We start from the raw sequence: 18,188 nt of genomic DNA, 5'->3' as shown, positions 1-18,188 counted from the left end.
TAAATAAATCTCATAACACAAAAGAATGACTTAAGAAAGTCTTTAATTGGATTGATAAACCATCACTTTTTTTTCACTTTGAATGTTAAGGAATAGATTGAATAACCACAACATTTAAAAAAGTCGCAACAAGTTAAAAAAAATGGTTAATGTATTTCCAGGTGTAAAACTTCCTAGACTTTTTTCAAACCATTTGCATTGGAAAGAGACTGTATTTTGCCAATGAAAAGTTAGTCTTTATCCCCAGCAAATATCTTTTATTTAATTTGCTATTGATATTTGCAGATATCTCCAGTTCCATGCTCCTTTTAGCGTAAACAGAAAAGCCGTCTGCTTCTTCGTACAGCTATGAAGCACGATCAGAAACATCAGTTTGTTTAAAGAAAATGAAAGGAAATCAGATGGAATGAAAAAAGTACGAGGACATAGTATGAGTGCTGAGCCTAACGATGGAGTCAGAGACTGCGCAGTGTCTTGAAGGTTGGGTCTGAGGAAGAGATTGGCATGAGGTTCCCCAGGACGCAGAGCACGTAGTTATCTCTCTCCCACCCCACCTAGATCCCCAATAGTAATTAATAGCCCTTCCATCTGAACTGACCTCCATAGTAAGAGTCTTTGGTTTTTTAAGAGTGTCTTTCTGGGGCTGTCCTTTCAGACCAGTAAAAAGGCAAGGCTATGCAAGTTTATTCTGATTATTCTCCAGCTGGCTAACATCTGCTTTTCAGATAATGAGTACTCTGTCTTCCTAACTCCTGTCTCAACTGTGCCCTACCTCACACCAGGCAGTACAAAACACGGGATTAAACATTATTACATTCTAGCAAGGAATACAGAGATAAAATCATTTGCAACCGAATGTTCTCTCCAGGGAAAGTGGGGGAAAATTCCCTCTCTTCCTAATTTAAAACCTATTAAAAATGCACTTTCTGATATAGAGTTATGAAGTAACCATTTTGAAATGTGAGATTTTTTTTGGTGTGGGAACCCTGATAATTGAAACTTCAAATGAGCATACATGAGTCTATATGGTGTCCCATAACATACTAACCACAGCCCTCTGGTTCAGACAGTGAATAAGGGAACCATCTTCTATATTTTTACCCATTTTTGCACTGCCCTAGGTCTTACGCACATGTGTACCCTTTTTGAAACTAACTGGTACTGTTGGATTTAACTGTTTTTATATATCACTAAGTTTGACCTTGAATCTCTACATTATTTTTTTTTTTTTACTTTTAACAACTTTTGGAATTTTCCTTTGTATTTCTGTGGCAATGGAACAGGTTCTTCCTAGCCAGTGAATGTTAAAAACAAAGCTACTGTCATTGCACCCTTTTGTGCTTGATTGGGCACAATTGGTAATGGTTATCGATGCATTTAATGGTCAAATAAAATCGTGTAAATAAGAGGTTTGATGAAATCTGAAGACAAATTGGCATTCCTGGAATCAGACCCCTGCTACGTACCTATTTTTTTTCTGTAACTCTTGCATTCTTCCTCCAGGCAGAAAAACGCTCACTGTCCCTTCCTGGGGAGCCTGTTCAGGGTAAGCTACCGAACAGAAGCCACACATAATGAAGAATGCACTAGACATAATTTTTATGAGACTAGAATATAACTCAGTAATGCAATACTGTTTGTGAAGCCTTTTTGGTCTCTTCTGCTTTCATGAATAGCTCCAGTGGGTCTTTTTCTGCTCTTGCTGCCCTAGGACAAGGTACAGAGTCAGATTTTCAAAGTATTCACCCCTTTTCCATTCCCTAAGTAATAAAACTGCACGTTGAAAAGATAATAGTACTGAATCTAGCAGGACTGACCAAGGACTCAAGGCTTTTACCAAGGATTTGGGGAATTACTGAATGCAAAGGAGTGGAAAATCTGAGTTTGCTATTGGTAATGGAGCCGCGACTCCAAAGGGGCTATGACAAAACATGGTACTGGGACATTTGAACTCTCTGTATCCTGTTGGTAGAACAAAGATGGCCTTAAAGAGACACAATATATATACATATATATATAATATATTAATTCTCTTCTTTTAAAGGACATGAATTTCAAACTTTCAGAATAGCAGCAATAGGGCTGAGGCAGAAAATTGATGTGAGATGTCTGAAAGACAGGGGGTCCCGTGTGTAGATCTCAAATGAATTTACCACCACGCATTCTGTTACCTGCTCTTGCAAATAAGTGGTTGATATATATACACCTATGCATGATGCAGTGTTTCTAAGAAATAAGAATAAACCTCTCTGCAGGCATCTAACAATAGGATAGTCATGGAAGGTCCTCACAACTGTTCTCAACAGAAAGTAGCAAATGGTTTAAAAAGCAATGATAGCTGGACTTTCCTGTCTGGCAAAGAAATACGGGGTCTGATATCCCTCCACTGAGAGGACTGATAAACTAGAGGCAATGTTTACTGATGAAAGTTTGCCAGAAAGCATTACAAGTGAATTCTAGATTTGGTCTCTGTGTTGTTTCAGAACACAAGACATAAAAGCGCTTATAACACCAGACAAGTAGCAAATGTACCTAGTTGTCCCAGCAGGCATCACATGTTCGGACTGTCTGCAGATTACAAACAGGCTCAGCAGAGCTGCTTTGCAGCTGATGCCCCATGCTGTGTGTCAAGAATGTGTCAAGAAAATTCCTCTAGTCTACATATTAGGAAAATCCCCTACACGTTTTAATACTATTGATAACAGTATTTACATAGAAATCTTACAGGATTCAGAAAATTGCTCCTTGTCCAAACTGCATTCTCTAGCATGATGTCTTTACTGGCAACATGTTGAGAGTCCAGTGTCTGAGTGCAGGCTGTGCTCTGCAAATAAATAGATCAGTTCCTAAATGGTCATGAAAACCAGGCTGTGATTTTGAGGAGTGACAGCCACCCCTCCTTAACCCATGTCTACAGCACCTTTAGAATGAAAGGCATTCATTCACACACAGAGATGCAAAATCCCAGGCCTGTGCTGCAAGAATTTAGGATTTAGCAGGATGTCTCTTACATTGGGCTGATGCTGCGGGCTGAGATTCTACCACTCTGGTCAAGAGCAGGAGCTCTGCCTGCAAACAGTCTTGTCATGTATCAGATCTGCTGAGAGGGGGTTGCCGTGCCTGTTACTCTGCTAATTGCAATGTGATAAATGCTCACAGGAGCTGGGATTGCAGCGAGTTTTCATCAGATGGAGAGGAAAAACTGCCTGTGGAAAAGCAATTTCTGCCCAACTCAGATCAAAAACGAAACACCGGTCCTGAGGGATGCTCACCTCCCACTCATTTGGTTCTGGTCGGAGAGGACCAGCATTGTTTACTGCTCAAGAGGGAAAAGCCACATGCTGATTACAAATCCCAATTTCCTGTTGAAGGCTTTACAATGATCAGCTCATATGGCTGTAAAAAATGCTACTTCTGCCCATGGATATTTAAACAAAGCAGGACAAAATTGTCCTGAATACAACTGATCTGCCACATGGTTTCTTAAAAGAAGGTAAACTCCACTGTAGCACTATGATAAATTCTAGTCTAAAAATGACATTTTTATATATCTTAGGAGTGTCTAAATCACTGTCTTTCCTCAAATGCTAACATATGCCCTATGGTAGGACCAAGCAATGTGCAGCCATTGACCTCAACAGGACCACAAACAGAGCTCCACTACAAGTGCCTTGTTTGGAGAATAGCACTGAGGAGAGAATTTTAATCCAGAGAGATTATAAAGTTAGCAAGGAGAGAAAGCAGCTCTCATCTCCAGGTCATGGCTTGGAATCGCACCCAAAACTGTGGTATCCTGGAGCCAAATTCAGATTCAGGACAAGCAGCAGCTGCCTCTGAAAAGCAACATAATTATTGCTGCTTGTTCGAGGATCAGCACTGGCCATACAAGTTCTAGCAGCCATCAGAAGAGAGCACATGAGCTGAATGAGAATAAATCCTCAATAATTCTCAGGCCTGGACATGTTATCTGCATAAAAACCCTGAGGCTGCTGTCATGCTGTCTCTGATCAAATAAGCAGTGGATTTTTACTGGCAAAACTATAGTGTATGAAAAATGCTCACTTTGTGGGGAAAAAAAAAAAAGAAAAAAAAAAAAGCTTTGGTTTTAAATGGCCAAATTCATCAATTAACATTTAATTCTCTGCTTAGCTAGCAGAAAAGAAAGGAAAAAATCGTAGTGATAGAGATTTCAGAGGCATACAACTATATTTATTTAACTTCAAACTCTCATGTGTTTGGAAAAAAGCCCTGTAATATATTATGGTGGATTAGCCTAGAAATATTGCTCAAAGTTATATTTTGTTATAAAGTCTTACCTCAGTTAATTCAATGGAGGAAAGATATTGCCTATAAATATCCTTTAAACGTGCATTTTTTAATGCCTGTTCCTATGCTGAGGGAAAATTTCGCTCCCAATAAACTTTGCTTTAATAAAATTTTCTTTAGGTTTTAGAGTAGGAAAGGAATGAAGCAGATGCCTCGGATCTGCACGGCTGCATCTCAAGTTATGTATTTACTGTTCCATTTGTCACTAGGGTTTGCTGTCTTGCCTTGCAAAACCCCGTATAACTTTTGACAGAGAACATCTAATCCTAGACAAAATGGAAAAAAAAAAAAAAAAAACTTGACCTCTTCCTATATATATATTTGCAGAACTGTACAAATCTAGGCTCCCAGCGGGCTGATGCTTTGCTCTATTATGCAATGCAAAAGGATTGCTCACAGCCCTGGCAAAGGCAGCGTTCAGCTACCTGGCAGCACGCTTCCCCTCAGCAGGTCTGATCCCCAGGGGCTGGGTGAGACCCTCACCTATGTCCCCTGGGAACAGAAAGTGATTAAAGACCCCGTTCCTAATCACGTACCTGAGCAGCAGCTCAGCTGTTGACTTCAGAGGTTACAAATTAAGATTTCCCCGTGCCTTCAAAAAGCTGCTTCTGTACGTTGCAGAAAAAGGTCCTGCAGTGACCGAGCCTGCAGGAGAAAGCCTGTCTGACAATGACAGAGAGCTTTTATCTGGACATGGTGGGAGTTCGGCGCTTCTGGTAGATGGTCTCTTTTTGTGAAATTCCTTTGCTCTGTGGACGAAACGTGGGTTGCACAGAGTATGAGTGTTTTTTTCATTCCCACAGTACTGTTAACACATGCCAGAGCAGCAAAGCTGTCCTACAACCACCTACTCAGAGGCTTTACCTGGCTCAGATGAGATACCATTTTTTATTATCATTATTTTTTTAATTTCTCCTAATAGCATCCAAACGTCCCATCAAAGCTTGGCCACAGCACAAAGAAAGCATCTCATTTGGTCTGACAGAAAGAAACCTTTGATAAAAAACTCTATTTCCCCATTTTGAAAACCTCTTCAGAGGCTGTTATTCTATAAGAATTTGGCAACAACAATCAAGTTTCCAAAGAAATAAACTAAGGGACGTGTAAAGTTGCCCTCCACTTCTCAACCAGTTCCACAGGCTGCAAAGAGTGGCTCCTTTCAGTGGAAAGTTCTTTGCCACTTCCTATACAACATTTCTGCGAGCTACAAGAGAAAGACTCTTTCTTTCCTACACTGATATTTCAAAGTATTTGTCTGCTGCAACTTATGGTCGATTGAAAGTAGCTAAAGTAAGAACAGTTATAAAGACTGCCCTCACGGAGGAACTTTTTGAAGTAGGTGTGAGAGTTTAGTTACAGGGACTGAGACTTTGTGAGATGCTAGCAAATTACTCCATGCTTTAGAAACCATTACCCTAAGAGCTTAACCCTTAGAGTAGCTGTGCAGCGTACATATCACACAAGGTCGCATCTCGATTATCTGCGTAGCCGCCAGATAAAATTTTGTACACTACATGGAACATGCAATTTTCTGCTGGGGAGAAGAGGCAGGATTTGCATTGCTGTATGTAAGCCGCAGGCTTAGATTTTGAATTAATCCTCATTATTCACTTCATATGTCTCATGCTGTATATCCTTAAGTAGTGAACAAAAACATCTGCCAGCCAGGTCCTCCGTTCCCTCAGCTCCTGCATGGACTGTAACCATTTATGAGCCACAGAGAAACATCTGGCATTTTAAAAAAGGCACATGAAAATGACATTTTCCAAAGAGTCAGATCCAGCTTTCAACAAAACCCATAGAAGTCTATTCCCTAAGAAGTACTGGAATAATTTCTTTAAGATCCTGAGTCCACTGACATCTGCAAGAACTGTGTCATGGTCATGTTGTAATCCCCTTGTCAAGTATGCCTTCAAAATCCAAATGTGTTATACACGTCCCAGTGAACTCAATACCGGTAAGGCATGGAGCTAAAACCTGTACCTTTCATGCCACTGATGATTGCTTAGTCTTTGAAATCTCCCCCGAGCTCATCTAGCTCCTAGAAGACTTCCAGAAGAGCCCACAGGGTCAGCACATCGACACCTTGAAACAGAGGAAAATAAAATCCTGCCAGGAAGGAGAAGGAAGAGACAAACCACTTCCAGGCTCCCTAACATCGGCCAGCCGTTGAGGGCACACTGGCACCCCTCAGTCCCTCCCAAAGCAAGGTGATACTATTACCAGGACACACTCAGAGCACCACAGAGTTTTCTGCAGACAGCTCCAGAGTTTTGACTCAGCTCCTGCTCCCAGCTGACCTCCTGCCAGCGTGTCTATGGGCTCGTGTACGACAGACAGCAGGAAAACAAAAGGGAGAGGAGGGGAGAAAGTAAGATTAAAATGGATTTTTTTTGTCCCCCCAAAATGAAAAATTGAATTCTTTAACCTTTAAACATGCTTGTTTACTTACAGAAAGAGTATTTCAGGCACAAAAGGTTTGAGTATCAGTCACATACCAGGTTAAATTGTAATAGTATCAGGATTGTCCCATGCAGTGCAGTCAGCTATATTATCCCCTATCAAGAAGTTGGAGCTGTAGTTTTTGTATAAATACATACATATATATAAAGTATGCATTGTTCACACTATGGTCTCCTGGTCTGAGGCGACTCCGGTAGGGTTTATGTAACAACAGTATCTGTCATAAGGGCTGTTCTCCTTGTAGGAGCAGACGATGATGCTGTCCTTAGGAGCAACAAAAATGTTGTCTTCAACGTCTGGGCAAGCATCGCTGTTCCTGGTGGGAGAAGAGCTCTTCTTCTCCAAGGCACTGTATGTGGAGCCGTCTCCCACAAACACGTTCCCTGGCATCTCCGGGTAGCAGGTCTCCAGGTATCTCAGCATCTCCTCCTGGTCCACCTTCCTGATGAGGCTCTTGCACTCCCCCGCCGTGGTGGTGGTGGTGGTGGTGCAGATGGACACCGAGTCCTCACCGCGTGGTGCCCTGCGGTCCCTGTGGTACGCCTTCTTGGCCAGCTCGTCGCAGCTCCCCTTGCCGGACTCCAGGTCCGAGGGCGTCCTCAGCAGCTCCATGACATCGCGGTCCCTGCCTTGCTTGCAGCACGGACACTTGTTCTTGGGCCATTTGGTGCAGCCGTCGGTCTTCCTGGTGAGCGCGATGGCAGCGATGCCCGGCAGGCAGATGGCCGGCCCGATGGCCAGCAGCGGGATGTCCCCCAGCGTCTCCCCCTTGATACCGGACACGGTGAACATGAAGCCGAACACCAGGAAGACGCTGACCAGAGCCACCACCAGCCCCGTCCGGGGGTTGATGTCGTCGGGTCTCATGGTCCTCGCCATCCTCGCTGCCGTGCGTGGGGACCCCAGAGGATCCCCGACGGCTGGGACGGCTTCCGCACGGCTTCTCCTCGGCGGCACGGGGGCCGGGAGCCTCCTGCCTCCTGCCTTCCTCCTCCTGCCTCCCCGAGCCGCTCTGCGCCGCGCTGCGCCGGCCGCCGGGCTAAGGAGGGAGCGCCCCCCCCGTCCCCCCCTCTCCAAAGCCCGGCGCCCTCCCACGCGTGACGGCGGGCACAGGTGGGCTCGGCCGTGCGAGCCCGAGCCGCGGGAGGGGGCTCGGAGCCTGCCGAAAGGCGAGGGGTGGGCGCCCGGAGGGGTGCCTGCCCTTTTTCTTCTTCCTCCTCCCCCTCCTCCTCCTCCTCCTCGCCCGCCCGCCGTGAGTACGCGCACCGCCCCCACGGGCGCGGGGGGCTGCCGCCGGGGGTCGGGGTCGGTGGGAAGTGGGGCGCGGGGGGCCTTTAGGAAGGTTGGTTTGGGGTGTGTTGGGGGTGTCCCGCTGGACACAGCAGCTGGGGGGGTTCCTCAGACCTCCCCCCCCGCCCACACGACGGGCACCAAAAGCCGGGTCTGAGTTCCCTTCCCCCCCCAAGGCCCCCTATCCACAGCTTTGTGGGTTGGGATTTGCCCCAGATGTCACCGGGGTGCGCGCAGGCAGAGGGCAGCGCCCTAGGAGATGTTGAGCTCCCACCCCAAGGACCAAGGCCACCCCCTTTGTCACCCCTCCTGGACCCCAGCCCAGCTTTTGGGGTGTGCCTTGGGGGTCCCGTGGTGCTGAAGTCCCACTGTACGTCCGTGTTGGTGGCCGTGTTCGGTGTCTGTGGGTTTTGGTGCACGCGGGAGGTGGGGGCCCAAAACAAGCCCCGCCGTGTGAATGAATTCAAGGGAGGACCCGAAACCTGTGGGGATGTGGAGAGGAGGGAGGCAGCATTTTCTGGCAGGTTGGTTCGACACTTAAAAGGAAAGCTGCCTGGCAGAGAAGGACCTGGGAGTATTGGTTGATAGTCGGCTGAACATGAGCCAGCAGTGTGCTCAGGTGGCCAAGAAGGCCAACAGCATCCTGGCTTGTATAAGAAGCAGTGTGGCCAGCAGGTCTAGGGAAGTGATTGTCCCCCTGTACTTGGCTCTGGTGAGGCCGCACCTCGAGTACTGTGTTCAGTTTTGGGCCCCTCGCTACAAGAAGGACATGGAGGTGCTCGAGAGAGTCCAGAGAAGGGCAACGAAGCTGGTGAGGGGTCTGGAGAACAAGTCTTACGAGGAGCGGCTGAGGGAGCTGGGGTTGTTCAGCCTGGAGAAGAGGAGGCTCAGGGGCGACCTTATCGCTCTCTATAGGTACCTTAAAGGAGGCTGTAGCGAGGTGGGGGTTGGTCTGTTCTCCTACGTGCCTGGTGACAGGACGAGGGGGAATGGGCTAAAGTTGTGCCAGGGGAGGTTTAGGTTGGATATTAGGAAGAACTTCTTTACTGAAAGGGTTGTTAGGCATTGGAATGGGCTGCACAGGGAGGTGGTTGAGTCGCCATCCCTGGAGGTCTTTAAGAGATGTTTAGATGTTGAACTTAGTGATATGGTTTAGTGGAGGTCTTGTTAGTGTTAGGTCAGAGGTTGGACTCGGTGATCGTGGAGGTCTCTTCCAACCTAGACGATTCTGTGATTCTGTGATTAATTGTGATATAAAGGAGTAAATGCTTTCATCTGGAGCAGAGGTACTGGGAGATGGGAAGGAGTGCTACCAGAAAGCCTCTGAGGGAGTACGAGGGCATTCTGAACCACGCTGCAAAGAAAAATGGGGTAACTTCTGCGAGTTACCCCATTAACGTGATTCCTTCTCCTCGGCTTACTGTTGAAAGTAGGAATGCACAAAGCTCAGAGAATCCATTAAAAACACCACCACAGATCCTCATCTTCATGCACTCTCCCCACCGCACACCATGCACAAAGCACTCCCACGCCGTGGATTTCCACGTTGCCTCACAGGCAGCAAGCCCGAGGATGTCCTCTCTGCAAAGGTCACAGCTTCTGCCTCGCTGGCCTCTTCCCTGGTAAGCAGGGTGTCAAGTGCTGGTGCCGTTGGTGCCTTAACTTGAAGGAAGCACAAGTGTGAGGGAGCGGGAAGTAGGCTTCCTGGGGAAGGGAGCTTGAATTGGTGGTAACAGCCTGGGTTTGAGATGAAAATTGATAATAATGATCCATAACAAACTTCCATCCTTTGAACAAGTTCTCTGGGAAGCCGTCCAGAAAAAAAAAACAAAAACTGGTTCAGCCTCTGTGCTGTGCCTGGATGGGCTCGGACAGGAGTAACGTGGTCTCCTAGAAGCACCATAAAAGTGCTTGATGTAAAAGGCTTCAGCCTGAAGCCTCCCAGCCGGATTTCAGCACAAGTTGACTCCAGTCACCAAGCAGGATTTCGCAGAGCGAGCAACGGCTGTGGCTTCTTGGCTCATATTTTCTGGAGTGAGAATTTGCTGCTTGTTTCCATCTGCTGTTATTTGGATACACAGCTCTCATGTCCTCACATTAGAGTGAATAATGCCTTTTCTGCCCCTCTGTTAAGCTCCGGATGAAGGGAAAAGATTAACCTCCAGCCAGTCTGTCCCACGGAGATGAAGAGCTGCGAAGGCCACGCAGGGTTACGCCGGTAGCAAACGCCTTGAAACTCACTGCTCCCTGCACCCCAACCTTTCCTCCCCTCCCCCCACATGTCTGAATAGTTCTCCGACTTCTTTTTGGGTGGAAAATTGGTGATGTGCGGAAAAAATACACTATGCTCTTTGGGAATAGCAATTAGCTGCCAGTGTGTTCATCAGGGTCCGTCAGGGAAAGGAAAACCGCCTGAGTAGATGACACAGAAATGTAAATGTCATTAGTGGCATCAGTGGAGGGGAAAATACACTGTAAGAACGGCAGTACATGTCAAAAGATCTAACAGGAATAAAAATGGCTCTTCAAATGTAAGCGACAGGGTTACTGAGATGGAAGAGAGAACATCTACTCTGGAGCGGGAGGATGTTAGCACACAGGAAGATGCTTACAGGAGCTGTCGGGACAAAGGTGGAACTAAACGCCTCCAATTTGTCCCGAACAGTTCCCAAGACTAAAATCACAGAGATTTTATGCTTTCTGGGGAAAGATGGAGATGGGAAACCAATCACCCTGTTCCAGGGAAATGTGCTACAATTGTGAAAATTGTCTCTCCAAGCCAGAAATCAAGAGGTCATCAAGTATCCACTTACACAGGGGAGCAGCGATGAAAACAGTTGAATTTTCTTTCCTGGTCACAGCTAGAGAAAAAAAAAAATCTGACTCCTGTGGAGTCTCCCATGTGGTTTCTTGCACAAACGTTTTGGATTAACTAACACCGTGACTGAAAATTCAAAGTGTTATTTCAGATTAATTGAATAGACAAAGTGGTGATTAACCTTCTCTTAGTGCTATTACCAAAAAATTTGTTCATTCAAAGCAAACCTGAAGCAGACTTCAGGGACATTAGTGTTCTTTCTTTACTCTGTGGTTTTCCAGTATTTTTTTAGGATGACTCAAAGTAGGTTAATCTGTCTGGAAGAGAGTTTTGGAGAAATCTGGAGGTTTGGTGACCACACATCCCCTACCAGGGCGGCAGGATTCAAAGGCTGGACGTGGGTAACCACATTTGCACATCATAGGTAAACAGCGGTATTAAATGGTGAGCTGTTATGTCCCAGACTGGGACAGTAATTTCAGCTTGTTCGACATGCATTTCCTCATATGCTCATTTAGATACAAAACCCTTTTCCTGTGCCACATAACATGTTGGTGTAACTGCTAATCAGGTAGTGTGCATCATTCTCTCACTGTTCGCAGTTCAGAGAAACAGCCAGTGTTAGTGAAATATCCGAGCATTACCCAAGTTAAAAGCTACTACAGCAGTGTCACCTGCCTCAGCTAGCTGCAAACTGGAAGTGAGGGTTTAAAATCAAGAGCTAGTTTGAAGTGCTCTAACTACTGTTGCTTCAGCCATTAAATGTAGCGGGTACCCAGAAGTGCACAACCCTCTTTTTCATCAACCAGACCCATCACATGTAAAACACGTAAATTGCAATAATCCCAAATGAATAAAATGAAGTTGGGCATATGCTGGGAAGCTAGGAGCTTTAACACGTTAAAGGTCTGAGAGTCTTCAGCAGCTCTTATCCCATGCAGTGCTGTGAGCTGCATGCATCTATACAGGAGTAACTCATTTTTCCAAAGGGTCGGACCCCTCAGGCAGGGGTGACCCCAACTTCTTTTTTTATCTCCGGTGCTTTCAGCACTTGCCTCCTCAGGAATGCAGAAATCCTCAAACCTGCTTTGCTGGCTAGTTGCATTGATGAAAAAATACCAAGAATAGCCCACTCTGGATGGTTACTGCTTCAGCCTGAATTTATGTTTTGGATCAATGGCAGATTATTTCTTAATTTCCATGGAACAATCGAAACAGCTGTCTAGACAAACAAGTTAGGTGTGCTACATCATGTGAGTATTTATGTAGGTTTTTTGGTACAAATCAGAACAGAATGGACCAGGAAGGATGCCATTAAAAGGCCACTGGCTGAGTGACACACACAAATTTTCTTGGCACTCCTTTCTTGAGCCTGCTCTGAACCTTCTCTGTTGCAGACCTGATTGTCCACTTCTGTCGGGAACCTTGTGTGAAACCAAAAACCATCTGATGAGCAAAGTGTGTGTAGTGTATATTTTTTTAGCATCCTAAAGGGAAACAGACCTGGGAGATGTAGTTTCAAGTTAACACATTACAGCTGACAGCTGGCCTATCTATAATGTCCAGACCATCCCATAATGAGAGTTCAGGAGCCCTTGGTAACACCGCAGGTAAAATGAGACCTGCCACCTTCTAACCTCGGTGGTGATGCTAAAACTTGACACAACTTGATACCACTTCTGAGTGTGGGATCATGTACGTCCTAGCAGTAATTTGGATATGAAACACAGGATTTGCTTTGCTGACAAGTTCTGTGTGGGCAGGGATGCTCAAGTTTCAAGCTCTTACACTGATGCCATTGTGCATACACTTGAGCCTCTCCATTAGCTTGAGCATGCTGGTGTCATTCTGCTGAGGTCACTGGCTCTTCAAACCTGCTCGAGAGCTGCTTCACCAAGTCCTTCCAGCCTGTTATCTACATCAAGTAGCCAGTGCTGGAGGTGGATGATGAACGCCAAGTCCATCTCTAAGTGCTCTTTAACATTATCTTTTCTCAGCCATGTTGGCAGAAGAAAGCACTCACTAATTTCTCTGTGCTGTGCAAAAGTGTGCTAAAATCCTTATGCTCTTCAACTTACAGCTGTTTTTTTATTATTTTGTTTGTCTTTGTTTGAAAGAGTTTGTGGGTAACCTGGTGCCACATACCAAAATACTCTTATTTATGTCACTCTGGGGGTCTGTCTAGCAGGACCTCACAGCTCTCCCATCCCTCCTGCCCTCCTTCAAAGCCACCGGTGGTTCTCTGTCTCCTCATGTCCTCAGTTACAAGGAGTTCACCTGTGGAAAGATTTTTGGGCTGTTCAGTAATACCCTCGTGTCATGGTGTTTGCAGGCAATCATTTCTGCTTGATTGCTGCTTGCTGGCCAGTTGGCTGTCGGTCAGATGTGGTAGGGCTCAGCTGGTCCTCTCAAGAAACAAGTGGCAAAAAGGAAGTGGCAGATGCCTGAAGGGCTCGTGCTTTGCTACTGAGCCAGCACGCCAGGAGCAGGGCTCAGAAATCTTGATAATGAGTCATGCATCAGTCTTGAGGTGACCTCGGGAACTTCACCAGGGTTGCTCTGGAAGAGGTATGGGCTGTTGTGTGAGTCACAGCACCAGGCAGTAAATTTTCTCCATAGGAGCAAAAAACCCTGCCCATGTAATTCAATGGGAATTATGTTTAGCTGTATCACTCTGCCTGGTGTGCTTTTTCCCCTTAATATATTTCTGGTTAAACACACTTTATGCCTTATGTCTAAAACTGCTCAGACAAAAGACGCAATAATCTCAGTGGAGTCACTGACAAGCACTGCGTGTTATGAACAATGGCGAATAATAGGTGTCTTGCTTTATCCCAAAGAACACAGCAAACTGAGGCTGTGCTTCTTAAAAGGGGTCTCTAATTGGAGTCACATCTGTGGAGCGGGAGGGAAAATAGCTCATGTCAGGTTGTTTTGACCTAACTCTACAAAAGAAGATAATGATTTCAGATGTGCTGAAAAACCTTTAAAACAGTTTTGAGCATAATCATGTAGAACTGACCACATATTAGGGCACTCGAAATGACAAGTGCTCCCTGGGAGGCTTGCTGGTACTCTTCCTGTCTCTTCTGGGAAAATTGGTAACAAACTAAGGGAGCTGAATCAAAAGAGTACTAGTACTTCATGTTATTTGCAGGCTCTGGAAGTCCGGAACTTGCCAAGGCAACTAAACTTGAAGCCAATGAAAAAGAGGGTGGGCATGCTCAATGGCCTATTCAATAGCTCATTTAAACAACGTATTTATTTTATTTTTTTTTAATCACCACATACTGTAGGTATGAACAGTTGAAATCTTTGTCATAACAGTCCTGTTGTGTCCCCTCTGACTACTTTGCGCCTCACTGTAACTTTGCCAGGTAACCCTGGAAAACATTTCCAGGCACAAGGAAAACAAGAAGAATCATAGAATCACTAAGGTTGGAAAAGACCTCCAAGATCATCTACCATCACCCTACCACCAATGTCACTCACTAAACTAAGTCAGCATGGACTCACTGAGGGGAGGTCATGCTTGGCCAGCTCTATAAGTGTCTATGATGAAACAACCAGCCTGATGGATGAGGAGAAGGCAGTGGATATTGTCTTCCTGGACTCCATCAAGCCTTTGACACTATCCCCACCAACCTCTTCATAGAGAAGTGTTTGAAGTATGGGCTGGAGGAGCAGACAGTGAGGTGGATCAAAAACTGGCTGAACATCCAGGCCCAGAGGTCAGTGGTCAGTGGTGTGAAGTCTGGTTGGAGGCTGGTAATGAGCAGAGTGCCCCAGGGGGCAGTGCTGTGTCCTCCAAAGGGAGGCTGCAAAAAAGATGGAAATAGGCTTGTTTCAGTGATGCCCAGTGCCAGGACAAGAGGCAATGGGCACAAACCGGGACACCAGAGGTTCCTCTGAACATCAGGAAGTGTGGTGAAGCACTGGTACGGGTTGCCCAGAGGGGTTGTGGTGTTGTGGGGTTGTGGAGTCTCCCCCTCCTTTAAAGATGCTCAGAACTCACCTGGACGTGGTTCTGGGCAGCCTGCTCTGGGTGTCCTCCTGAGCAGGGGTGCTGGAAATGATGACCTCCAGCGGTGCCTTCCAGCCTCAGCCATCCTCTGATTCTGCAATGGCAGAGGAATGGGTGAGAGTGAGGGTAAGCACTGCAGGGGCAGCGGATGGAGGAGGAGAACAAAGCATGCTTTCCCAGAGATTGGGGGTGCAAGCAGATCTCTTTGAAGGGGGTGAATTCAGCGCGGCGCACCAGGAGCTCTGTGTATGGGGAGGAGCGGGATGCGACACAAGGAGCAGGGCAGCTTTGTCCCCGAACAACGTGAGATCTGTGTTTCCAGCAGGCAGCCTGTCTGATCCTCTTCAAAACCTCCCCCATCCCCTCCTCTGGGACAATCTGCCACCACGGTTGCTCCCAGCTCCCCAGGGGATAGCTGCCACCTCGCCTGGCCACCCCTCGCCGTCCCTCTGGCCAGGTGTCTCAGCAGGCCTTCCTCCAGTGGTGACCCCCCCTGCTGCCATCACCATCGTCACCACCACAGGCCTCGGGCTGACGGGGCATGTGCTCTGCACATCCCCTGTCAGGGGGCACGGGACACCGAGGCCAGGGACAGACAATGTCTGGGCTTCCCTCCTGCACTGCCACCTGCTGGAAAATGCCCGCAGAGCAAATGCTGTTTGGGTTTGTAAGGAGTTTTAGGGAGAAGGAGGGGAGGGAGTGGTCATTAGATGCAGCGTCTTCCTCCATGGGTAAAGCAACAAAGTGGTAGGAGAGGGTAGGAGCTGTAAGGTCTCTGATGGAGTGGAATAACATCAGGAGAAGTTCTGTTATCCAAAGGAAAATGCCTGAACCTTACTGTGGGACTTGCATGCCATGGTTTGTCTGAAGACCAAACTGACCGGAATGGGCACTGCCCACAAGAGCCATCATTGCTTCAGCAGTGCCCAACCATCTTCCTGAGGGACCTTAGTGCCATACTGATGGTGTGGTTACGGGGACGGCTCCACAGACTTCAGTATCTCCTCCCAAAGGACACACTGCCTTTTCCTAAAGCTTCACCCACAGAACCCATTAACCAAGACCTTGCAGATGGAGAAATGATGGTCGCAGTGAGCCCCCCATGGCACTGCTCGGTGTCAGGGAGCAGGATTTAGAGGCAGGATATTTGTACATGGTGCTGGGAGTGCAGCCATGCAAATGCTTGAGAAATAAAATAGATGGTATATTTACTAGACGAGGAGATGTGTAATCACAGAGGAAGCAGGATGGCAGTGGGGGAGGACTTTGTTACACACCTTTCAGTGTAATCTACCATATTTTTTTATTTCAGAGCATTCAGCACAGGGGGTAATGTTAAAGTTTACGCTGCGGTGCGGTTGGAGTGATTGCAGCACTCGGAGCTGGTGAAAACCTTGGATGCTAATATGAGAGGATATCAAATGGCTGCTGATTGCAAGCGTGGGTGTAAATACGCTGCTAATTCACTCCCTTTCTGCAGAACAGACCCGTCTCTCTCAAGACACGGGGAAGGATGCTGTGCAAACAGCCACATATGTTGCAGAGGAGGAGCGGAGCACAGGCAGGTCTCCAGCCCGCCCCGGGAGTGAGGGCTGTGTCTGATGGGTGCGCCGAGCCTCCGAGCAGGGGCTGACGGGACCACCGCGCGGGATGCTGCCTGCTACGAAATGCCCGAGCACAAAATCCTGTCACTCGCTGCTGCCAAAGCTGTGGTCTGCCACTTACGTTTTGGCAGAGAAACTACTGTAACAGCAGCTTAATTACAGGGTCTTTTCTCTTCCCCGTGGGCTCTGGAGGCATCTTGAGCCCCTCTGTCTGGGCACCCGTGCTCCCCAGGAGCTCAGCAGCAGCAGGACAGCTGCTGGAGATCTGTGCCCAGGACCTTTGGGTGAGCAAGCTGCCAGAGGAGGGTCTGTCATGCTGCCCTGCCCTGACCACCATGCCACGGGTGCCACAGCGATACCCTCACCCCAGGTGCGTGCATCCTTGTACTTTTTTTTTTTTGAGTTTCCAGGATACCTGCTTCCTGAGACTTATTCCTGCTTTCTGTTCTGCAGGCTGCCTCCAGCTGCAGGACATGCTCGTCCTGGGCTTGGCACCAACCCCACCACCCCCTCCATTGCAGAGAGTGAGCGGAGGCTAGTCCTCGACCCTCATTTGCTGCTCTCGTGGTCCCCAAAAAGGAGCAGCCAGCCACCAGCGTGTGCTGAGCAGTACCTCCTGCCCTGATGGGAAGCTGCAGTGTGGCGGGATGAGTAATTAATTAGCTTCGTGCTGCCATGGGCATTTCCAGTCCCAGCTGACAACGGACTAATTAAGAACCTCCCTGTGGTGTCTATTTTAGATAACCAGTTACTCTGGTACAAACTAACAAAGGCTTCTTTAATGGTTTATTTCACAGGCGACACATTAGATTAATTTATGGGACAAATAGCAGGAACCTGATCGGACATTTCCAGTTCCCAGCCACCAAAAGCCCAGGCAATTTTGCTGAAGTGTGCTGTAATTTTATCAAGGCAAAACACTTGCTTCCTTCTAATTTTGTGTGTCATGTCACTTGTTCTCAGACATTACCTTAGCACAAGTCCAGAGGCTTTGGAAGCTGAAGGTGACCCCTTGTAAGTGCTGCTTCTTGGGGACGGACTAATGGCTGGCCCACCTTATATGCACAGTGTCCATCAGCATCACCTGGGGTGATGGAGTGCCCCATTCCAGCATCATGATGGAGACTGAGGAATCAAACCTCGTGCTACCCCTGTGGGTGTGCATACCGAACAGTTTTGCTGGAGAAATTGCTCAAGTAAGGGATGCATCGCTGCGAGTCCTCTGCTCAGAGCCACCTGCCCAGAGGTGGCCAGATCACCTTTGTTTGTTGATGACAGGGAACATTTTCACCCTCTTCTTCCTCAACTCAATTCTCATGCAGATTAACTCACGGGAAGTGAAAACATTGGCAGGATTGCTGACCGGCATTTCTCAGCACCTAATTGTGCGTATTCTTTGCTTCGCTCCCCCCAGCCGTTGTGCACCGGCAGAGACGGGAACATTTCCCTGACGGGAATATTTCCCTGAGCGGAACATTTCCCTGCCTGGAATATTTCCCTGATGGGAACATTTCCCTGCTGGGGACATTTCCCTGAAGGGAACGTTTCCCTGACAGGAGTATTTCCCTGTCTCATGGCAACACAGCCACACAGCAGAGGCTCCGCCAAGCCAAACGCACTGCAGGCCTTGCCCCCTGCTGCAGGCTGGGCGTTGTGAAAGCTT

General features: G+C 47.3%; 1 protein-coding gene across 5 annotated transcripts in view; it reads right to left on the bottom strand.

Annotated features, from left to right (window-relative positions):
- Positions 1 to 37: 37 nt before the first annotated feature.
- Positions 38 to 18,188, bottom strand: part of TMEM215 (transmembrane protein 215) — a 43,101-nt gene continuing 24,950 nt past the window's right edge. Inside the window, exons 1-3 of one of the 5 annotated variants that reach the window (XM_080573942.1) lie at positions 15,156 to 15,365; positions 14,913 to 15,015; positions 38 to 14,715 (exon numbers count right to left, since the gene is read on the bottom strand). In XM_080573942.1, coding sequence (XP_080430068.1) covers positions 6,949 to 7,668 — 720 coding nt within the window. In that variant the 5' untranslated portion in view covers positions 7,669 to 14,715; positions 14,913 to 15,015; positions 15,156 to 15,365 and the 3' untranslated portion in view covers positions 38 to 6,948. Of the gene's footprint in view, positions 15,028 to 15,155; positions 15,366 to 18,188 lie in introns of those variants that run through there. The other 4 variants (XM_080573941.1, XM_080573940.1, XM_080573943.1 and 1 more) reach the window with 4 other exon arrangements.

Source organism: Anser brachyrhynchus (genome assembly GCF_964034855.1).
Source record: "Anser brachyrhynchus genome assembly, chromosome: Z".
Taxonomy (NCBI): domain Eukaryota; kingdom Metazoa; phylum Chordata; class Aves; order Anseriformes; family Anatidae; genus Anser; species Anser brachyrhynchus.
This window is presented reverse-complemented; position numbering and strand designations above follow the sequence as displayed.